The 24,663-nt window shown below is 38.4% G+C and overlaps 2 protein-coding genes across 2 annotated transcripts in view; one reads left to right on the top strand and one right to left on the bottom strand.

The window, feature by feature from the left end:
- CENPP (centromere protein P) overlaps positions 1-24,663 on the top strand; it is a 146,773-nt gene that overhangs the window by 59,936 nt on the left and 62,174 nt on the right. The gene's annotated exons all lie outside the window — the stretch shown is intronic.
- On the bottom strand, positions 5,516-24,534 carry ASPN (asporin). The gene is made up of 8 exons (XM_028718849.2): positions 23,576-24,534; positions 19,492-19,778; positions 18,777-18,889; positions 16,194-16,407; positions 13,854-13,964; positions 9,611-9,704; positions 7,836-7,974; positions 5,516-6,862 (listed from the first exon to the last, which is right to left on the bottom strand). Exons 2-8 carry the CDS (start codon positions 19,757-19,759, stop codon positions 6,665-6,667), a joined length of 1,137 nt encoding a protein of 378 aa, XP_028574682.1. The 5' UTR covers positions 19,760-19,778; positions 23,576-24,534; the 3' UTR covers positions 5,516-6,664.

Below are 24,663 nucleotides of genomic sequence, written 5' to 3'. Positions count from 1 at the left end.
ACATTCTGGGACATCAAAACAGAGAAAAGGGTTGGGGATTCCACAGTAAAGGTACACTCTGGCTATTAGGTTGACAGAATAGAGAAGCAGGCAAGTGTAAGCCTGCACTTGCTGCATCAAGGCAGAAGAGCAATAGCACTTGGTTACTGCTTTCTTTTGAATCAGTGGTCCTTAGGTGCATATTCTCCAAACTCAATTTCTTCACTGCAAAGGATCCCTTAAATTAGGGATGGAGAACATTTTTCAACTTGAGAACTGCACATCCTCATGGACAACCTTCCTGCATGCTATAAAGGCTATTTCTGGGCAGGGTCAGAGACAAAAAGTGGGTAGGGCCAGAGCAAGAAGTGAACAGAGCAATGAATGTGGACTCTTACCTTTGTGCAGCAGGCTACATTGCAGCCATGCAAAAACTAGAGTCTTCCACCCACCCACCTACACCTCTATCCTCCATCTATGAAAGAAACAGGCATTATCATAGTTCAAGGACACATTCCAGCCAGCCAAAAGCACTTGAGTAGGACTCAGAGCAGGGCCTTGAAGGGAGAATCCTGAGAGGTTACTTTTAAGCCCCAGGCCTAAGGTTTCCCATCCTTGAAGTGGATGATCCTGCAGTTAAAACAGTTGTGGATGTGACTAGCCTTGGAGGAAGCCCCCCTGATATGCCTCTTCTGAGCCTAGTTCCCCACCCCACACTAAAATATCCTTACAAACTGTAAGGAGGAAAACTGCCCCATTCCAGTTTAAGGGATTGTGGTTGTGGGACGTGGAGTTATTGGCCTTGGAAAACCTGTACCCTAAGGTATTATCTGAGCACAATTCTTCTCCCCCCACCCCAGTTCTTTTAAAGTATATTGGAAAATGTGTTTCCATGTGTATATTTCCTTAGTTGGATCAGATGACAGAGTACAAGTGGAAGTGAAGAGGGAGGGGCAAAAATCATTGTCCCTCTTTGGTGATGAGATACCACAAAAATTAGTTTTGTTTTCTGGGTCCACATTGTATATAATGACATTGATATATTCCTCTTATACCTTCTATGCTGATGTGAAATTGTTTTGTCTAGAATAAGTAGCAGAGTCATTAATGATACAAAATTCTGTCCTGATTTGTTTATAATAAGTATGGGTGATATTAAGTAGAAGTCATAGTTTCCCAAGTTTAGTTCAGACATAATACTTACCAGTATGACCACAGTTAGGAGATGGGTGCCCCACCCATGCACACATGGCTATTCTTGTGCAGGCACACTCCCTCCATTACAGTTTTGGAGATAAGTATGGTTGTCATTAATTTTGCACAAGCAATTTCAGGAACAATAGTTACTGAACACAATGTTCAAATCTACTTGTAGTCATAGTTGCAAACTGTGGTTTTATGCTATTGTAAAAAACAAACAAACACCAAACCCTGAGCATTCTTTGTTCCTTCTGCATTCCAATAACATTCAGCATGTGCCAACTTAGACCCAGCCATAATTTTTGTCTCATTCTGGTGTACCTGAAAAATCCATTTTAAATTCCCTTCTCTTGCACTCCTGCCTAGAGTTGCCTGTATGGCTTGCCTTCCCTGTCATGGAGCACAATATAGCTTCTTCTAGCCTTTACATCCACCACTCTATTCTCATGTGCAAGTTATCTCTTGGTGGTATAGTGGTAAACCTATATGGCAGTCCTGGAAGTACTATGATAGCATTTTGTTTTCATATATAAATCAGAAGCAGGAAACTAGTCACAAAGCAGTGTGATCATGGCATTAAGGGTGGGCTGAAGGAATTATTTTAAAAGCTGGATTTATTCTTATCATTTACTTCATAATACATTGGCATGCTGCAACTACTCTCACTCACTGGTAAGGACACTAGTTCAGCAAAGGACAAGAGCACAGCAACTGAAGGAAGTGTTTGCTGTAACATTACTCAGATGCTTGGTATCAGAACAAATTTATGTACATTGTAATTGTTTAATTAAATTCTTACAACATTCCTGAGTTTCCTGCAAAATAAAGATCTGTAGGAATGCTGTGCACGCAGGAATTCGGCTAACTGTAAAACATCTTAAAAGTTACCATATAAAAATAAGTGCCAAGAGATATCTGTACCAGCTACTGTTTCATGGAAATTTTTGGTTCTCCAGGCTATGTTAGGGTAATTAGAATCCTGCAGTATGTTATACATAATCATTAAAATTTGGCTTAATCTGTAATCAAACAACAGATGTCTTCAAGACCAACCAGCTATGGTGCAAGCTTCTGTGGACTATAATCCAAATCTTCAGATGCATCAACTGTAGTCTTCAGTTGGCATGCACATAGGGTCCACACAGGAGTAGCAGAGTTGGAAGGGACCCCAAGGGTCATCTAGTCCAATCCCCTCAATGCAGGCATCTCAGCAAAAGCATCCATGACACAGATAGCCATCCAACCTCTGCTTAAAAACCACCAAGGAAGTAGAGTCTACCACCTCTCATGGGAGTCTGTTCCACTCCTAAACATCTCTTACTGTCAGAAAGTTTTTCCTGATGTTTTGTCAGAATCTCCTTTCTTGTAACTTGAAGCCATTGGTTTGAATCCTACTCTCCAGAACAGGAGAAAACAAGCTTGTTCTCTCTTCCATGTGACAGCCCTTGAGACATTTGAAAATGGCTATCATATCTCCTCTCAGTCTCCCCTTTTCTAGACTAAACATACCCAGCTTCTTCAACCATTCCTCATAAGGCTTGGTTTTTCAGATCCTTGATCATGTTGGTTGCAGCTGTTTGATATCTCTTTTAAGTTGCATGGTCCATCCAAATGGAGCCCACAGTTTTTGAACAGTAAATACAAAATGCAAAAAGTGGAATTAAATCCAGATAAACTTTCATGTATTTGATTGTGTTGCTGCCATTATTTTATGTTGTAAACCTCCCTGTGATCTTTGGATGAAGGATGGTATATAAATTTAATAATAATTAGTACCAATCAGAGTAAAATTTGCAGTATTTTGAAATACTTTTAGTGAATTGCTAGAACACATTTGGAAATCTAAGAAACTGTCACAGGCACGACTCTATACCTATTTCAAAGAGGGAAAACTCATGATGCTGAAACTAGCAAACACATAGCAAAAACAAAGAAAATACAGGCAATACAAACAGACACACCTCAAAACAGGCGAAGAATGACTCCTGAAAACAAAGCAGTCAACATGCACACATACAAACCAACTAAGCAAAACAAAAGCAGCCAACACTGGCCAAAGAACAGCCAACACACACACACAACCTCCAAAAAGCAGGTAAAACAGTTCACTCCCACACAACCAAACAAAAATGTGGGCAAAACAATAAATCCAAAACAAGTGAGCAGAACATACATTTAATGGCAGATTCCCATTTCATTTTTGTTTCTGAAGAGCTTTGGAGACAGGCTATTCCACTCTCTTTCTTTCCCTTCTTCATTCCCTATGAAGAATTTCCCTGAGCCTTGTGGGGCTCAGAGGCATTCTGGGGAATGGAAAGCAAGAAGATGGGACAGGTAGCAGCCTATACTACTTCTAGGCTACCCAGCTATTGTTCAAGGTAAAAAGGAAATAAAACAAAAACAAGGAAAACACACATGAAATCAGGAGTGACAGAAGGTCTGGCAGTTGGATAATCTCCTTTCTTGTAACTTGAAGCCATTGCCTTGATTCCTACCCTCCAGAGCAGGAGAAAACAAGCATGCTCCCTCTTCCATGTGACAGCCCTTAAGATATTTGAAGATGGCTATCATATCTCCTCTCAGTTTCCTCTTTTCCAGACCAAACATGCCCAGTTCCTTCAAGTGTTTCTTAGAAGGCTTAGTTTCCAGACCAGGCATAGGCAAACTCGGCCTCCAGATGTTTTGGGACTACAACTCCCATCATCCCTGACCACTGGTCCTGTTAGCTATGGATGATGGATGATGGGAGTTGTAGTCCCAAAACGTCTGCAGGGCCGAGTTTGCCTATGCCTGTTCCAGACCCTTGATCATCTTGGTTGCCCTCCTCTTCATACGTTTCATCTTGTCAACATCCTTATTAAATTGTGGTGCCCAGAACTGGACACAGTATTCCAAGTGTGGTCTAACCAAGGCAGAATAGAGTGGTACTATTACTTCCCTTGATCTGGACCTTACACTTCTGTTGATGCAGCCTAGAATAGCATTAGGGGTTTTTTGCTGCTGCGTCACACTGTTGACTTATGTTAAGGTTGTGGTCCACCAAGACCCCTAGATCGTTTTCACATGTACTGCTAGTAAGCCAGGTGTCCCTCACCCTATATTTGTGCATCTTGTTCTTCCTGCCTAAGTGCAGAACCTTACATTTGTCCCTATTGAAATTCTTTTTTTTTTTTAGCTTGAGCACAGTTCTCCAATCTGTTAAGATCATTTTGAATTCTGGTTCTGTCTTCTGTGGCATTAGGTACCCTTCCAAGTTTGGTGTCATTGGCGAATTTGATGAGCACCACCTAAATTCCTTCATCCAAGTCATTTATAAAGACACTGAACAACAATGAGCCCAGGACACAATCCTGCGGTACCCCACTTGTTTCTTTTTTCCAGGATGGTGAGGAATCATTAATGAGTACTCTTGGGTTCAGTCAGTCAAGCTACAAATCCACCTAACAGTTACCTCGTTCAACCCACACTTTGCCACTTTCCTCACAAGAATATCATGGGGGACTTACTGAAATCAAGATACACTTTGTCCACAGCATTTCTGTGATCCACCAAGTTTGTAATTCCATCAAAAAAAGAAATCAGATTTGTTTGGCATGACTTATTTTTGAGAAACCCATGCTGGGTCTTAGTAATCACAGCATCATTTTCTAGATGCTCACAGATCAACTGTTGAATTTTCTGTTCAAGGACCTTCTCTGGTATCCATGTCAAGCTCACTGGTCAGTAGTTACCTGGGTCTTCTTTCCCCCCCCCTTTTTGAAGATGAGGACAACATTTGCCCACCTCCAGTCTGTAGGGACCTCACCTGTTCTCCTTGTCAATGAAACTGATAGGAAGGGCCATATATTTAAATTATTGTAAAGGCAGTAACAACACCATGAGTGCAAGGAGGCAAACCACACACAGGATTTGCTACATAAAGTGAAGGAGGTACACAGAAAGGAAAGTTTTTCCCCACCTGTCCCACAGCAGCATATCATAAAAATTGATCTTGGAAGAAATACTGGTAATAGGCCAAAAGGCTAGATATAAGTATTAATATGAATGAATTGTACAATAGATTTAAGTTAATCAAGGCTATTGATTTCAGTGGCTTTATTCTAACTCATTTGGATACAGTCAACAGTAAATAAATACGATTATGAGAAATCAGTAAAATTTCAAAATCTAATATAGGAATCTTAGACATTCATACTAGAAATTAACTCGTACTGAAATCTATTGGACAGGCTTTTGGATAAAACATGCCAAGAATCAGGCTGCAAAGTTTACAATAAGTAGTATATTTTTAATATTACTATTTTACTTAAACTGAATAGGAAACAGCATGACAACATTAAAGGTTTCAATCTAGCATTTTAATGGACACCATTTAGAATTTTTAAATTCTCAACTTCCTGTTTATATGAACAGCACCTTAAATCTATAGTCAAGATAGCCACTTTTATACAGTCCCATCATTAGTTATTCAATCATGATCAAACACATTTTGCATTATATGGATTCAGCAAAGTTACAGTACTCAAGATGTAATATGGAATACAAGGTCAGCATACAATGACAGTGATCCAGTGGCTGTGGTGTACACACACAGCTCTGTGCACACAGGGGCTACTCCTTTTTCCTCTGTAAACTAAGTTTGGTATGCTACACATGTTTGGAATCCCTGTCCATTCATTAAAAAAAATCCCTTTGCAACAGTGTACTAGGCTCCTATGACTGCAGGTCTTTTAACTGTGTCCCAAACTGCTAGCTTGAGTAATTATTTTTACAGTATGTAACAATGGTATATTTGTACTGGCCTGCAGAAAATTTTATCATTCCTTTAAAAAGAAAAAAGAAAAAAAGTTATAGGATTTCTACATTGTTAATATTTAGCATACATACACCTTTGTTACCAACAGAATATATAGTTTTTGGGAGAAACTACATGAATAAATACTAAAGGCTTTGAGGCTTGTAAGTGTATGGTATCAATCTTGCCTTTCAGCTTACTACAAAGATATACATATTATCTAACCTGACCTGATGTATTTTACCAACAAATTAATACTACAGTACCTTTTAAAATTTCTTCTTAGCCAGTTTAGTTTACTTTTGTTAACTTAAAAGTTCACAATTCCCTCTTGAAATCTGATAAATACATTTTACAGGATACGTTTGCAATACAGAAAAAAAAATAGGTTAATCAAAAAAATGTTTCAAATCTTTGCATTATTTTCTGCTAAGAAAAAAATAGTCTATAAACATAGCTTAGACAACAATGATAGGAAACACCTAATGATAAGTTTCCAGTTTAGGGTTCAGGTAGCCTTTTATTCTGGAAGATACGTAAATTTAACATAAGATTAGAATTTAATGGGATATTACATTAGTATTTTATAAAGCAATTGGACAGTATAAAGTTGTCCATCTTCAACAGATTTCAAGTATTATATTGCTGGTTTTAACATTGCAATTTGAATGACGTTTTGGATATACACCTTTATTTTCCATAATTTCCAATCTGCACACTGTTTCTATTTAAAATGCAGCGAAATGTTCCAGGCTGGATATCCCAGTATTTGACAGGATTGTTGAATAAACTTATGCCACTATATAACGTCTTCTTCAGCCTTCCTCCTGTTGGGCAAAAATCATTCACTCCCACTTTTGAAATACTGTTAGAATGAAGAAAGACAACCTGTAAGAGGACAGAAAGAAAAAATAAATATTTGACATATCCCATGACTACATTAAATTGCATGTGAAGATTTGAAATATATGCTAATCCTAGGTAAAAGTGTATAGATTGCAGCCTTAGATATTTGCATCTAAAATTCAAAGGGGAAAGTGAGGTTTACATTGATTCATAGAAAAATATTCAATATACTTTTAATGTTTAATTTTTGATACTTCTTAGATATGCTTTTAGAGGACAAAAGGTAAAAATTAGGGGAAATTGGGTTGCCAGAGTCACCATGATAATGAAAACACAAGTCCAGATGTATCAGTGGTGATAGTTTTGGAATTAAAAGGGAGCGGATAACCAGTTTGAGATGGGGGAAATGGAAGAGTTTGTAAACTTCTATTACTGATCATGTATCCATGTCAGGCAGTCAGGTAGTATTGCATTTACACTGGGACTTACCAGTAACTATTAGGTTTTGGTAATTGCTGCACATGAGTGCATGCTTACATTAAACCCACGTCTTGACCGGTTTTTTAAATAAAAAACCACTAAATATATTTGGCTGGATCCAGATACCTGTACACAGCTGTGGACAGGTGGAAAGTGAAGTTCTCACCCTTCTCCCTGCCAGTCCCTAGAGCCCCCTGAAAATGACATCCCCCCAAGAGTCAGAAGACCCTGCTAAGTGGGGGATAAAGGGAGAGTGAAATTTGATCACAGGCTCCTTTTTTGTGTAGAGCAGAAAGTTCTGCACGCTAGTCCACTCCTCTAAAGGTCCCATGCCACTTGGGAAGTATTTTCTGGGAACTCTGAAGACTGGTGGTAGCAAGGAAGTTAGGTTTTCCTGCCCCCGTCTGTGGGCTAAAAACTGAATCCAACACATTTTTAAAAAAACGTTTATTGTATAGATTGACAATACACTGAATAAGTAGGACAAAAATGTCAAGAGGATAATATTTTAAAAGTCTGCTGCATTGTGTATTACCTGCAGATACTTCAGATCTGGAAAACCAGAAGGCACTTTTTTTAGTTTATTCTTCTCTAGATGGATTTCTCGTATATTTGGCATATTAGCAAAACTGCCATTTTCCACATCTTTGATTCTGTTGTTTCCTAGCCCCAACCTAAAGATAAATGTTAAAAAAGAGTATCTGAGACAATGTGGTTTAAGATAATACTAAGAAACCATTTAACATACTGTATAGAGAAATGAACATATAGAAACAGTGGTTAAGAAGTCTTGGCTTACTAGCCAAACCCATAATTTGGTTGCCAGTGACCTACCCTTCCCACGATCCTGTGCAGTGTACAGAGAATTTAGAGAAAAGAGGGGCACTTGCTATTGTACTCAAGTCTTCCAGAAAGAATAAGTGGTACCTTGATTCTGATACCTCCGGCAAAGAGAAACCCAATGAGAAAGTATACAAAAGTATGTTTCAGAACATTGTAGTGGACACTGATCATTCTCAGTTTTCATCATTAGTCTTTATTCTGTTAAGAGTTTATACTTAGCATCTGATTCAAATCTCATATTCAGTTGAAGCAAGAGCTAATTACAGAGGTAGAATTATATATAGGCTGTCTAATCTGATGCCTATAACAGAAGGAGTCCTAATAATTAATCATTCTGATAAATCAAGACATCCAGTTTTTTGAAAGGTCATTGGGTTTTTCTAAGGCTTCTTCCATCCCCTCCCTTCTCTAAAGCAACTCTGCTTTCCTTATGCTGCTCCCTGGACAAACAAACAATATCTTATTTTCAGCCAGCTGCTCTCTCTTTTGCAACAATGCTCATCTGGAAGTAATCCAAATCTCCAGCTGACCTCATGTGCAACCTAAACTGGCAATTCTGTTTGAGATTGAAAGGCTTGGTTATGTACACAGGTTTCTTGACTTGTTTCTTTCAAACAACAGTCTCTGTACTCTGTGAACGTACTGTATAGCCCTCTGAACTGTAGCCATTGTCCTGAGTTTTCCTCACACACCCTCCCCATTATTTTATTATTTTCTCAAGATAGGTAAACCTGTCTTCCTAAAATCAGTTGCACTGGGCACTGTCTTCTGAAATTACTTGGTGAAACAAATAATGAGAACTACTATTCACCAGGTCTTTAATCTTACTTTTTTCTCTCAGTTGTGCTGAAGCTGTCTTTTACTCACCATAGTCAAGTTCCCATTTGCTCTTCATATTTTTCAATTAAATTAAATTAAACAGCAAAACAAGTTAATGGTAAGTGGTGTTTTCCCCCCTTAGCAATAGCTCTTAAGGACTTTATGTGTGGTGAGTCTTACAAGATAAAGGCACTTTAGTTCAGAGATTGTAATATAATCACAATACTGTCCACATCTTAGTGAAGTAAAAAAAGCAAGGTTCAAATTAATTTGAGTGAATCAAATGGATTACACACCCACCCTTCCTTAAGCAATGCCCATATAGAAGCTGAAATGGCTAAAGTGTTGCATGGAAATTTAACAGCTTGCTGTGACCGGTTGCTTGGACCATGACACCAGCTTTTTGACTATGTTAAATGCCACATGAATGAACAGAAAGACTGGCCCAGTTCCTACATAACTGATCAGATGCCAGGTACACTGAATCACTTGAGAAATGTTCCACCTCGAAGTGCCCTTATTATTTTTTTAAGACATATTGGTTGTTTCAATCACTGCACCATTCCTCATAGTTTTAAAAATGAGAAAATCCTAAAATGTTTACATAATATCAAATGTTTGGAAAGAATTTTCCATATTAAGTGTTACCTTTGAAGGTTTTTATAACGAATAAAATCCTCGAGTTCTATTGCAGAAATTTTGTTGTCATCTACATGAAGTTCCAATAGACTAGAAGGCAGTCCTATTAGGGAGAGACACACATTAAGTGTTTAAGCTGGACACAAAGAGTTTCAAGAAGCAATGTATTAATTGTGTTGAGGAAAATAGTTTGTTCTATTTCATTTGCAGGACTTCTGCCTTTAGCATTAAGATGTTATTATTAATGCAACTGATAGAAAAAGTCTCACTATTGTAAATAATATTGTGCAGAAATTTCTGCAACAAGTTTCTGGAATTTTTCTATGCTGTCATTCCCTTTCCTACTGTTGGATAAAAGACCTAGGGCAAATTATTATTAGGGTGGGTTTTTTAAAAATCTTGTTCAAATTATTGCTTAAGACTGCAAAACTATAATCCGGGAATAAACGTGATTGAACTGCATGGGACTTGCTTTTGAATATACATATATAGGCTTGTACTGTTGAACAGCAATCCTATATACATTTTCCATGGACTGTTTTGGACACAGTAGGATTTACTTCGAAGTAGAACTGCATTTGTTGTTGTTGTTTAGTCGTTTAGTCGTGCCCAACTCTTCATGACCCCATGGACCAGAGCATGCCAGGCACTCCTGTCTTCCACTACCTCCCACAGTTTGGTCAAACTCATGCTGGTAGCTTCGAGAACACTCTCCAACCATCTCGTCTTCTGTCGTCCCCTTCTCCTTGTGCCCTCCATCTTTCCCAACATCAGGGTCTTTTCCAGGGAGTATTGGAGCCTCAGCTTCAGGATCTGTCCTTCCAGTGAGCACTCAGGGCTGTTTTCCTTAAGAATGGATAGGTTTGATCTTCTTGCAGTCCATGGGACTTTGAAGAGTCTCCTCCAGCACCATAATTCAAAAGCATCAATTCTTCAGCGATCAGCCTTCTTTATGGTCCAGCTCTCACTTCCATATATCACTACTGGGAAAACCATAGCTTTAACTATACAGACCTTTATTGGCAAGGTGATGTCTCTGCTTTTTAGGATGCTGTCTAGGTTTGTCATTGCTTTTCTCCCAAGAAGCAGGCGTCTTTTAATTTCATGACTGCTGAAATGCATACTGTCAATTAATTAAAATAAGTGACTTAGAGAGCAATCCTAACCCCTAGATCTGCTGGCTAGAAGGGGTAAAATGGGGCAATCATACTTCTCCACAGGGCTTGTGTGTGTGTGTGTGTGTGTGTGTGTGTGTGTGTGTGTGTAATATTCTCTGGAGGTCACATATACATCAGCAGAAAGATTTGATGGTGGTAGACTCTGAAACAGAGGGTCAGAGGCAGTCTTGGAACTGCTGGGAGACGAAAATAAAAATAGGCACTCTTTCACCTCCTGACCTAACCACCGTAAGCCAACAGGGCTTTGCAAGTGGTAGATAGTCCATCACTTCACCCAGTTAGGATTGTTGTATTTCCATTCACTAAAATAATAGTTTTGGAAGAAAAACACTCCTTTAGAAAAAGGTGATTCCGCAATGTGTAGCAGTGGGCATGCATCTTAGAAGAGACACTTCGTCCTGTGTGAGTCCTCTAAAACACTCGTGGTTTTTGTATTAAAAATCATACATGATTTGTTTAAAATAGCTACCAAATTAATTGGCAACAATTTTTGTCAAATAGTTTTTATTTAACATTAACAAATAAATGAGTAATATTGCATCCATAATTCTAATTTATCTTACTTTATCACAACAGCAATCTGAATGTAAGTTAGGGTGAGAGTGACAAGCCTAAGGTTACCCAGCATGGTAAATGGAAAATATATCTCCCTATATGTTGATTCTTGCCTGTTGAGATCTGTTCAAAGCATATCCTATTTTGAAGAATCTGGGATGCAGGAATAGGGTTTCGTTAGTCCTAGGGTTATAAAGTACGTCTGTGAGTGGCTTTACATGCATACAGGCATGACACTGCAGACAGCATTGTGCACCATGGTGCCTTATAACCACATAACCCACTTTATTCATAAGTGGCAAGGAATAACATCCAGTGTTATATAGTGGACCTGCATATATTTGTGATATTTCAAATGTTATAATTTTATGTATCTTTTGCTAGACTTTTGAGTTTGCCCTAGTACTTCCTAAAATGGACAAAACCACATACAGACATTATGTGCAATTTCTCAGCAGCTGATGAGCAAGTTCATTTTTTTTCTCTAATAAAAATATGTGATAATCATCACCGCATGTAGGATTTTTCCAAAGGATGTAGGAGTTGCAATTTTATATTTGTCAAGGATATTATGATAGCATAGGCTATGGAAATTGTAAGCATAATAGTATCCTTGTTGTGTTCTTTTAATGCTGATCTGCAGAATAGCTTTCCAAGTTAAATCTAAGCAGCCACCCATACTTCAGAACTGTTGGCCTCTGTATTCAGGGAATAGCCAAAAGTTGTTTCTGTGGTGTGCTTTAAAATTAGAGATGGAAGGCATTGAGTACTTCTAGATTCCAAGAGCTTTCTGTTTATTATATTTAGTTATCATTTTTTGTGCAGTACCATGACCTCAAGCATGCTTCTAATTTCCATGGTGGCTTAGGAAAATATTAACTCTCCAGTGCTATTACTTCTGGCAACACTAGTATGAAAATACCAACTAATAGTTTTCTTTCCCTACTCTTTTTAGCATGCTAATATTTTTCTAGTGTATGTATTCCTGTTTTTTCTGGTCATTTGTTGGTAAATTAAACAAAAATGTTTGTTCACACTTGTTTGCCTGCCAATGTTAATTTTTACTCAGAAGGGAGAATTAATGTTTTCTCATTAACATTTTCTTGCATTAAGTTTTTTCAACAAAAAGTTAGGTGGGTTTAGGATCACCTAAGGCTGTAATCCTACAGTTAGTAACTGGGAGTAAACATTGCTAAACTCAATGGGACTTACTTTGGGGTAAACATGCATAAGTTGTGCGGTTACTCGTGTTCATTCAGGAACTGGGAAGCAAAGAGGATTTCAATTCAGGCTGATTTCCTGTGTTTTATGGCATGTCATGAAAGGATGTCTTGCTTTCCCCAGGAGTTTTTATTTAGAAGGCAAATATTTCCCGAAAATGGTACAAGGAGCTAGTAGTTCTCTACCCTCACTAAGTTGTTATAACTAGTTTAGGAAATTATTTTCTGTAGAGTTCTATGAATTCCTTCAAGTTGTCATAATAATGTCAGAGAAGTTTTGCCTCTTTAGTGACTACATAGTGAGTATGTATCACTGGCTCATTACTAGATATCTCAACAGCAAAAGAGAACTCCTGGGACATCAAGACCCTGGGAAAGGTGGGAGGTTTTCTCCCTAGACCATCTCAAGAAGTGGTTGCTGAGGTTTCTTCCTTGCTTAAAGAGGAAGAGTAACATAAACAGACCATACTTCCTCATTGACTTCTCCTGAGAATATTGATTACTTCTTCCTGGAAGGTGACCCAGCTCTGGGCATCATGCCTTCACCACTGTGCTAATCCTAGAGTCAGTGTACATTTCAAAAGGAGAATTCTGGCTCTTTAATAAGACTGACTGCCAGGATGGCCTTCAACAACATGTACCATTCTAAAAGAGTATTTCAGTTGTCAGCTGGCTTCAAACAAGCACTGAAGCAATGTTTCAGATTGCCCACCGGTTAGCCTTAGTTTTGCCTTAGTCTTGCCCCCCAGTTCCCACAATACATTGCCCCAGGTTTTGATCCCAAGATAACAGCTATTTGCTGTTGCTTGTCCAACAAGATAGACAAGTCCTCTGTCTAGGACTTGGATACTCTACAGCTTTACCCTCTGCCACTGTGCAGTGACACCTCTATGAACCTGAGTCATGAAAGGAGATAATGTATTATCAGTTCATCTGTATTTCCAAATGATCAGGTCTCCTAGGTAGATAGTCATTAGAGTAGCTACAGTAGCGACCCTCAGGAAACACCTACTTCTGGGATTTCTCAGAATTTTAAGGCACTTAAGGAAAAAAATGTATATCCTTTGCTCCCAAGTTTTTTGCTATCTGCCCAGGTATCTGCATATTTTGGCCGTTCTATGGGTGATCCCTGGTGTGTCCATAGGCTTCTGATGTTTATTATGCATTGTAATTAAACAAGTATATCAGCACCATTATTTTTAATTCAATCAGCATAATACCAAACTCAAAATTAGAAAGCAATGTACATGAGAAAATGTAAGATCAAAAACTTGATTTAAAAAATAAAAAAAATCATACCTTTAGGAACAGAGGTTAATTTAGCTTCTGCAATTCTTATGTGATAGACTGTCACACCTTCAAAGGCCCCAGGTTCTATTCCTTCATTATTAATAGGATTTGCACTCATCTCTGCCAAAAGAATAACAGTTGTGGCTTGTGAGGCTGTAGTTTTTAAGACACCTTTCCTCAACCAGGGTTTTTACAACATTAAGAAATGAAAGAATGTCTTTAAACATGTGTAGCACAATTTCCTCCATTCAGAAATATAAATGTTCTCTTCATACTCATAGGTATGGGTAGTGGCTTCCATGTGAAGGCATGACTCCCAGACAAAGTTGAGCTCCAATGTTTCTTGCTTAGAAATTAAGCCATGTCACATGGCAGAAATTCTTGAAGTCGTGCATTGTTTTTAAGGAGAATACAACCAAAAACCAAAGCAATGCACATCAAAGCTTCTAAAATGTCAGGGAACACTTGCTCCTAGTTGCATACAATTCTTTCAAAAACTTCAGTCAACCTTTCATAAAGCAAACATTTATCAAAGATGGAAATAATTAATTTTCACAAGATGTGATACCCACCAACTTACATGGCTTTAAGGGATTGGCCAAATTCAAGGAGAATAAGGTTGTCATTGGCTGCTAGGCTTGATGACTACCGTATTTTTTGCTCTATTGGACGCACCAGACCATAGGATGCACCGGACCATAGGAGGGGGAGAATAGGGGGGGTCTTGTTCTCCCCCTCAAAAACAAGGTGCGTTCAAGGTGCGTTCAATAGCAGGCCTTGCCGCTGCCCCCCAAGCTTGTGGGGCTGGCGGTGGGGGGAAGCGCTGCTTTCCCTCACCACCAGCCTCAAAGATCCCTGAAGCCTTTGGAGCGCAGCTGCTCTCCAAAGGCTTGTGGCTTCAGGGACATCCTTTGTAGCCCCTGCAGGGTGGCGGGGTGCCTGGTCTAAATAGCACTCGTCTGTGGATCCAGCAGGGTTCTCCTTATGTTTTTAATTGTCCATGTCACACAGACCAGTGTGAGAGTTTATTTTAAGCCAGGGCCCTCCAAAGCAGCATAATCTATTTTCAAAGCTATGGTTCAGTTCCAGTGTGGCATAATGGTTAGAGTGCTGGACTAGGACCTGGGAGGAGCAGGGTTTGAATCCTCCCTCAGCCATTAAGTTCACTGGGTGACCTTGAGCCAGTCACCATCTCTTAGCCCAACTTACCTCAAAGGGTTGAGGATGAAATGGGGCAGGGAGGAGAACCATGTACACATTATTGAGATCCTTGGAAGATAAAAGTGGTATATAAATGTAATAAATAAAATAATGTTTGATTATGTACAGTGTGCCTCCCATCGTGGAGTAAACAGAACCTGTCTCCATATGACTGTGATAAAGAAGGGCACTTTCCTGGATTTTATTTTTTTTAAGGGATGGAGGAGATAAGGTGCCAGGGTGAAATCCACACTTTTTATTTTAGCTGACAAACCTTTCCTCAAACATTCTTATAAAAAAAAATGCAATATATCAGTTCCTCAGTTTGTTCTATTGGGAAATAACAGAATCTTCCACAGTGAGGGTGGAATGCAGTTGTACTATCCCCTTACATTCACTTTGTCCTATTTCTAAAATGTTTAAGTAACCTGGCAAGACACTTTTCTTGACCTTACTTGCCCAAAGTGAATCACCTCTCTAAAACATCTTATTTAAAGAATAAAAACAAACTAGTCATCTGAAACTTAGGAGCACCCACACTTAGGAATATGATCTCAGTATTTGTCATCCTAGTGCAGATGAGAGTTTGACCACTTAGGCATGTAACACAGAGCAGGAGAGGATAGTTGGAAAAACTCAGCCAGCTGGGACAAGGTCTAATACACACAAATGCACACAGTTTGCTCAGATGGGGTAGGGATGTATGAGAGAACCATGCAGTAACTTGGGCTGCCTGCCTTGTTTCTGTGTGAACTGTAGCCAGACAAGAAATCATTCCCACACAATTCACTCCCATGTGCAGGTGATGGTTTGTTTTTTCTCTTCCCTATAAAGTAACCATTCTGTTTGCATTTGCTGGGTAGAGTGGAAAATAACAGGCAGCCAAAAAGGAATCTGAATTCTACCTACAAAGCTTGGGCTAAGAAAAAAATAATCTACTATTGGGAACCATTTGTTCAGCAGAAACCCCATGGCTGCATTTGGATGCAGACAGCTCTGTCTCAGCTCTGTTTCTGAGCCGTCCTTTCATCTAGGGCTCATTTAATCCCTGATTTCTATCACATTGCTGATGAATGAAATAATACTGTACTGTAGTTTGCTTCCCCCCTGGTGTTATGTAACATCTTGATTTATAAAAAACACACTTACCTAACACATGTAAAGCCTTCATTCCTTTAAATGCTTCTTTGTGTATTTTTTTCACTTTATTATCATGAATTCTTATCTCAGCTAAACTCTTTGGCAGATTTGCTGGAATCTCAGTTAAGTTATTATGGGACAAGTAGAGGCGCCGCAACTTTTTTGTTGATTGAAAGGCTTTGGGGTGGATCTTGGTTATTTTGTTGTTGTTCAATGCAAGTGCCTAGGCAAAATGTGAAAAGATGAAGTTAGAATATTTATTTTATTTTACGTCTCACATTCAGAAGATGTCATATTTTTTAAAACTGCATATATGTATTTTGCACATTTGAATTCAAAAACACCATCTATGCGTCAGAAAGCTCCAAAATGAAACGTGTGTGTGTGTGTTTAGATTTGAAGAAGTAACAAGTAACAAGAGGGAGTGAAATCAGTCAGGACTTAAGAATGAGAAATAAGAATTAACATTTAGTTGTACTTAGATGTACTGTCAAAACGTAAGCTGTATCCCAACTGTGTTTGATTGTAAGAGAAGTCTTATGCCATGGATAGCTTTAGAGCTGAATTTTGCAAGGTATTTTGGAACGGTCCCACAACTGCTGATGCTGCTTAGTGAAATTATGCAGGGCAGTGCTTTCCCAGAATCCTGGTTATGGTCCATATTGATTGTGGTACTTAAGATGGGAAAGGATCCAGTGTCTCTGGATCTGTACCACCCAACAGCCCTCCTGAACCATGACACCACAGTGTCTATCTCACTGTGCATCTCTTAACAATTAGCTGGCAGATCCTGTAATTAGAACACTGAATGCTATACACCACAGTGGTAGCATTAAATGCCATGTAGCTCTGTTGTCACTTGGTGTTTATAAAATATTTGACAGGGTAGAATGGCAATTCATTTCCTACCAAAGGAAGTTCTATATCAAACTTCATGCACATCATGTCCTTGCTCTACTCCCAGTGTTACTCTCCCTCTCAAATGCAAGTTTGCGTGAATGGCTTAGTCTCATTCAAAGCAGGGGGACCAAAGATGCTGTCTACTGTCCCCCTTCCTTTTTTGCAGTGGTGATAGAAAAATCACAACTAAGTAAATTCCAGCAGAACTGGACATTAACTAACCTGAATCAGGACTTTGTGTATGCCCTCCCCCTTGATCATCAGGTAAGACTTTAGAACATCACGCAGCTGAAACTTCAATCAGGTGACCTAAGGTACCTTGGCATGACTATTCCCAAGAACTTGAGGCAGCTGAGGAAGAGGAACTTTGACCCGTTTCCTAGAGAATTGAAGGCTGAAATCTGTGCTTAGGGACAGACCTCTCTGGGTCTGGCAGAATTGCCACCCTAAAAATGTGTTTTCCCCCCATTTAGTTTCCTGATTCCAGTACCAATCTTAGACATTTGCAACAATAATCACAGTTGCAAAAGGGCTTTGTAAAACATGTCCATCGCTGACATGTGTCTAGCATTTGCTCAATAAGGAATATACCCTTAGGCTGGAAAAAGTTCCCCAGTCCTGTTCAGTGAGATTTCAAAAAACATGTGTGCTAGTTTGATTTAAACAGAAGGCTGTATGTTGGCTAGGCACAATATTTTGCTACTGGTTGTCAGTAAACAACAGGATTTTACATTAAGCTATGAAATGTTTATTTGTCTTAAAAGACTGTAGTCAATTTATTTATAATTCAAGTGCTAGGCTAAACAAAATGTATTTCTTATATGGCCAAGAACTTTCTGTTAGTTGGGCGTTCAACTGGCCATTCAGCTGGAATCCAAGATGCGGGAAAGTTTATACAAAAAATGTATGAGATTTTCTTTACTTCGGCATATGAAGACATCTGCACTCTGACATAAGGGGAGGAATTCAACATGGGCTACAGCAGTCTTTCCGTCAGTGCAAGAATTTCAGCTTGCCTCTCCTTCCCCTTTGTTCTGGGGGTTCTCCACACACACACACACACACACACCCTGAGCTAATTTAAGGAGCACATAGTGGGAGAAGAGAGCAGAAGCCCCATTGCACTAGTGAAAATCCCTACACAGGCTTCTACTGGCAGGACTCATTAGGGGTGAATTAAGCCCAAGATCTGTCAGTTAATGGTGAACTGAAGGTTGTTATGTAGTTTAGGTAAACAATAAACAAGGAATATTGATCAACTTTGTGTATGGAAAGTGTTTTTTTCTGTGCTTTAGATAACAAATACAGTGGTACCTCGGGTTACAGACGCTTCAGGTTACAGACTCTGCTAACCCAGAAATAGTACCTCGGGTTAAGAACTTTGCTTCAGGATGAGAACAGAAATCATGCTCCAGTGGCGCAGCAGCAGCAGGAGGCCCCATTAGCTAAAGTGGTGCTTCAGGTTAAGAACAGTTTCAGGTTAAGAACGGACCTCCAAAACGATATAAGTTCTTAACCAGAGGTACCACTGTAACTGACTTTTCCCATAAGTGTTATTGATCTTTTCTCACATTGCTTTCCATACATTTTATGTTAATGGCTGTCAGGGTAGAAAACATCAACTTGACATAAGATAGATTGCCATAGTCCTTGATAGAGACAAATATTAGGAATGCTAGAAAGCAGACTTACATGTAGCGATGTGAGTCCTTTAAGATCATTCTCCTTGACCTCTTTTATTTTGTTATTTTGAAGGTCTATCATGCGAGTATCAAAGGGAATATTCTTTGGTATTGAGGTCAAACCTATTAATTAGAAATAAAAAATAAATATTCATCTACAAGCAAAAGACCCTTTAATCTCCATTTGTTTGTATTATGCTGAAATGTTTGTTTCAGTTTTGCAATAATTTAAAATGTTTTGTAACCATTAATTCCAACTTTTGGTTATAGCCAATGTTACTCAGAGTAGAAAGTAACAGATGGCAAAGCAGTTCTTTCCCTGGGCTTGTGTTTATTTTTGAGGTGTCCCAATAACCCTAATACCTTGGTGATGGCAGCTGTTGAAATAATTCTGGTTAACATATTAATTTACTGAATAGGCTTTTTGTGTTGTTTAGTCGTTTAGTCGTGTCCGACTCTTCGTGACCCCATGGACCAGAGCACGCCAGGCACCTCTGTCCTCCACTACCTCCCGCAGTTTGGTCAAACTCATGCTGGTAACCTCGAAAACACTATCCAACCATAGGCTTTTATTGAACTCTATTTCTGGGAAATCCTCTTAGAATTCATAGGCTCTAGAGAAAAAACTATTACCACCTCCAGATTGTGCCATTTCAAAAAAGCATGTGGGTATTACAAATAAACAACATAGATCCAATGAAAATAAAGCACAGATTTATTCTTACCCAAATCTGAACAGTGTACAACTCTCAAGTAGCATTGACATCCAAAGGGACATACAGGAAATAAATCAAAGGGTATTATGGGTGCCCTAGTTGGAAAAAGAGAATTGTCATCATCTCTGTCATCGTCATCTTTGTCGTCATCGTCATCGTCGTCATCAAGGTCTTCCATATCCATGAGCATCATGTTCTTGAAGGTGAAGTATGAAGGGCTTATAAAAGGCTTAGCAGAGCACAAAGCCAAGAGGAGGAGAAGCACATATTCTCTCATATCTTCAGAGAACACACTCCTAGTAAAAAATACAAGCTAGTTTGTAATTTGTTTATGCATTTCCTTTCTTTGTATGCTGTTGTCTGGAACTTCTTCTTAGAAGTTTGTACTTCCAATATGAAGTGTTTCACTGTTGCAGCCCATAAAAATGAATTTTCCCAGGATGTAAGTTTTCTTTAATGGGGCCCATTTAGCTGCTTGGGTTTGAAAAGAAATACTACAAAGACTTTGAGTTTGCCCTAATGGCTTTAGAGAGTTTCAGCCAATGTGCACATAAAGTGGCTCAGATTTCATTCCTAGTTCTCAGGAACAGCTCCTTTGGACAGGGGGTATTGACTGTATTGTGTTGCATTATTTGCACCTTAATATCCAATGTACCAACTTGCCAAACTTTGGTTTAGCAAGAACAAACAAGTGTTCAGTTATCCAGAACAAAAACTGAAGCCACTTTGCTCCTCCCTGGTCCTGCAGCTATCATTCTATCTAGGGCTATACATTACAGAAAAACCCAGGTTTGTGGCTTGTCTTGCTACAACCAGTGTTTGTTCTTATTTATTGCTTATGGCTTGTTTGTGGTTGGCAAATTGTGAGCTGGGTTATGGCTTACCTCAGGGTAGCCATGGCTTAGCTCCAGATAGCACAGCACCAGCATGGCTGTGGCAGGAGCAACACAGCTGCATTTTTAACTCTGGGTTGCGCATACTTGTGTGCCATAGTTTTTCTTAATATTACATGAGAACAAGGCCAATATGACACTGTGAGGTGTAGAATTATTTGAAATTTGCAGCCAGTTATATAGTGCATGAAGCTTAAAACTAGATCTTTGTTACTTGGCAGTACTGTATTAAATTGTCTGAAGTCCAGGGCTCTTGCTGAATCAGTGAAGTGAAATCAACAAGGGAAGGGAACTTTATGAGCTACCGAAACTCATACTTCTCCATGAACTGCTTCCACTTGCCCCTCTGAGGGTGTGTACACAATTACACTCTCATTCTTTGGAATTTTGGAATTAACTCATTCAAGGAAATGACTCTCTTATTGTTCCATATTCATAGCACTTGTAGCAACAAAGAATCTTGTGGCTTTTTAAAGGCTTTTTAAATTGCAACCTAGCCTTCATTCCCAAAGTTTATTTTGTTGGATACAACTTTATTAAGTGATTTTTATCATGAATCCGTGGATACATTTCTCACCCCTCCCTCTCTGAAGGAACTATTCAGAGCAGCTTTCAATAATGTTTAAAACAAATCTGTTGGCCTGTATGACTTTCTTCTTACTGTTTCTTTCATAGTTGCACAGATAAGAAGCGCAAGCAGTTAAATAAACAGACTATGTGCTTTCATTGCTGTGGCCAGATTGTCTGAAAAGGTTCCCATACTTGAGGATACACAAAGTTTTAACCAGAAAACATTCAGCACCTGATGCTGGGGGCAGGGACAGCAGCACTGCTACTTTATTATATGGAGTTCCCTCTATATGTATGCTGTGTGAAGGAAACTTCTGTCCATACCTGAAATCTCTCCTTCCTTGCTAATAAAACTCTGTGGGCTCTGTTACTATTGTTCAGTTTTCTCTTCAAGGCAATAATTTCTTCCCATTTCTTTTAGAGTAATTTCACATATAATGAAGATGCAAACTCAGCTCTGCCACTGAGTGCACACTCAATAAGAAACTACACAATTCCCAATGAGTAAATCAGCATTTAGCTTTTTAGGTATATACATAAAATATATAAAAATGTATTATGGTCTAAAAGCTAAATGTGAATTATAATATGTATTCTGGCCCTAACAGTATAATAAACTCCAAACACAAATCCTGAATGGCTGGTGAAAATGCAAAAAAAATGGCATTCCTTTGCACCAAGTGATTGGTGAGTGAAATAACACTGAAACCTAACTACTTTCTCAACATCTGTAATAGGAAAAAATACCCTGACCTCACAGCTTTTGAAAGCTGTTAAACTGTGCTATTGACATACTGTCTTAACAGTAGGAAAAGTCCTAACTAAGCCGCTGGTCTTATGGGAAAAACTTCCTAAGTATTTTATTTTGGCACAGGAAATAATTATTTTAGAGAAAGTAGGGAAACATTGTTTCATGCTGCCAATTTGGCCAGAAGTATGTTGTAACTTCAATAATTAACTTTACATCAGAAAGTTGAGTTAGATTGATTTGAGACATTGGGGATATGTACTTCCAAGTATATATGAAACATAAAAAGAAGTCGGAATATGTTTTCTGTCTGACTTTTGCCAAATAATACTCACTCTTGATTTGCTCTTGCTTTAACAATGTATGTATGCAGTTAAAAACTAAAGCTACAGGTTTACATATACAAAGAAAAACCACAATGGCCCCCTTTTCAAGGCAAATTAACTTTTATATGTGGAAAATCTGAGAAACTGAGAACACAATTCTATGCTAAGAAGTAGATGTGGAACTTGCTTGTAGGCAAGTGCTGATAGGATTGCAGCGTAAGTGACTTTCACAAGATAGCAGCCTTACTATCAAGTCAATACCCTAAGCTTTCTGATATGTTTCTTTCTGCATAAATGGTAGGGTGCCACACCAAGTATTGATATTTATAAATAAAATTACTCAATAGATTAGGATTAGAATACAGGTGCTTTTTCCACATTAATACTTGGTGCAGCAGTCAGTGCTCTTCCTTATATAGTATTTTTTAAAATGCTGCCTGTCAGGATATTAGTAGGTAACTCATGTGCAATTATGCACAAAATTATAATAATATTATTTTGTGCAGTCAAAATAATAAAAAGTACTAGGATGGAAAGCATCTCAATTATATTAAAATAACCAATTATAGAACAGAGTGTAAAAATAATTATTGGGTTGTATGCAAACCTACAGTGAACACCATTTAGTTGTCTAGTGGCAAAATGTCAGTTGCATAATAATATAATATTTGGTACTTGTTTTCATGACAAAGCTGACACTGGAGTGTATTCTAAATGGCTAAAAGGCAGATTTTAAAAGTGCTAAAAGTTTCCAGGGTGCCCACACAACCTTGTCTCTAAATAATGTAAATCAGAAGCAAGAAAATGTTGTTTTTTTGTGAAGAGCCATGGGAAATTCTTGTGTTCGCTAGTAACCCCCAGTCATTGCTCTGCACAAAAACAGAAACCATAGAAGGAAAAGAGGAATCCTGAGCAGTGAGTTAGTTATAAACTTAGCATCTACTAACCTTTCATACATTCTCCCAGAGAAATTGATTCATTTTAAGCTCTTTTGTGTTTATAATATCTACAGCATAAAGGTGAAACATTGCAGAAATGTTTACTGTATAATATTGGAAGTCAAACATTTTTTAAATGCAGAGACTTGCTATATCTTGGAGGGGAATTAAATATGTTCATCTGTTCAAAACATCAAAGAAGAGGCACTTTATACTGCTTCCATGTTTTGTAAACAATAATTTGGCAGTGAGTTTCTTCCAGTTTGTTTTGCTTTTTTGGTAAATATCAGATTCTGAATGCCTGGAAACATTGCTAAAAAATTTTTTAAAAATCATTAAATGTCTATAAAACTGTATAGGATGCTATTTTTTCTCTCCTAGATAAATATAACTGTGCTATGGTAGACCAGTTCAAAAGGTACAGGTTTCCTGTTTTCCTTTCTTCATACAGTTCACAATATAAAAGCATTTCTACTACTGTGTACAATCATCTAATATATCCTTTAAAATACTGAATAGTAGTCAATTAGCTTACATTAGTAATGATAAAAGCACACTGTTAAGTTACAATGAGAAAAGTTTTTTTAAAAAAAACAACAACCAAAAACTAAAACATACCTTGTCAAGTTCTTCTAAAGATAAAAATCCACCTGAGAAGTTTATATCCAGTTCCTTACTATATAGAACTCAGATTCAAGCCTGTAAAATGAACAATAAATAATAAAAGGGTAAAAAAAATCGCTTTAAAGTTCCCGTTCCTTCTGGCACTCTGGGTGATACTTGAATAAACTGCTTCTGTAGATTAGTCTATCTGAGCACTGAAGAATGATGTTAAGAAAACTTGTTACTACTCATGTGTTTTTCATCACTGCTTGTATCACAGCCAAAACTTCTAGCTTAATTCTAGACGTCTAAGCAGAAGATGTGGTTAAATTTGAAGCTTAATAATGCATGGCACAAAGCCAGTGCAAGCCCCATATGGTTCATTCAAGTCCATTTCTGATGTGCAAGTACACACCTCATAAAATTTCTGCAGTGTGCCATTTCTTACATAAATGAAGACATCTCCATCTTTCTACCCAGGACAACCTAACAGTAAATGAATTATTCTATGTTGGTTATATTAAAGGGAATATCAGTAGAGCTGAAGGCAGAGGTATTTAAATAAACAACTATGTATTGGGTTACAGGATGATCATATAGAGAGAGAGCTATGGCAGTGGTCTCAAGCAACGTGCCCACTGGGGTGCATAGTGAGTTTGCTGACACACCCTTCTCCCAAAATGCATCTAGTTAAAGTTTTGCGCCAAATATGGCCCCTTACCTGACCTAATGATTGCTGGGCAGAGAAAGGAAAAGACCACCACTCCATTTACACACACATTCTTAGTCAACATAAAAGAAGTAGGACATCCAACTGAACTGAATTCTTTGAAGAGGCCAGCATACTATGATTTTTCAGTATCCTCCAGCAGATTGGTTAGAAACACGCTGCTCAAGATCCTACAAACTGGTCAACAAAGTCCAAACACCCAAAGGAACTTCAGCTTATGTTTCTAAAATAGTAATTTCCCATGCCGCATAACAAATGTCTTTTATAACTTGAACTTCAAAAAGCACATTATGAAACAGCAGAGAGAGGTCTTTTCGCTCTCTCATAACTCGTAAGCAGGGAATGGATACAACAACCCTCTCCCATACATGGT

The sequence above is a fragment of the Podarcis muralis genome, chromosome 2, assembly GCF_964188315.1.
Source record: "Podarcis muralis chromosome 2, rPodMur119.hap1.1, whole genome shotgun sequence".
In the NCBI taxonomy this organism is placed as follows: Eukaryota; Metazoa; Chordata; class Lepidosauria; order Squamata; family Lacertidae; genus Podarcis; species Podarcis muralis.
This window is presented reverse-complemented; position numbering and strand designations above follow the sequence as displayed.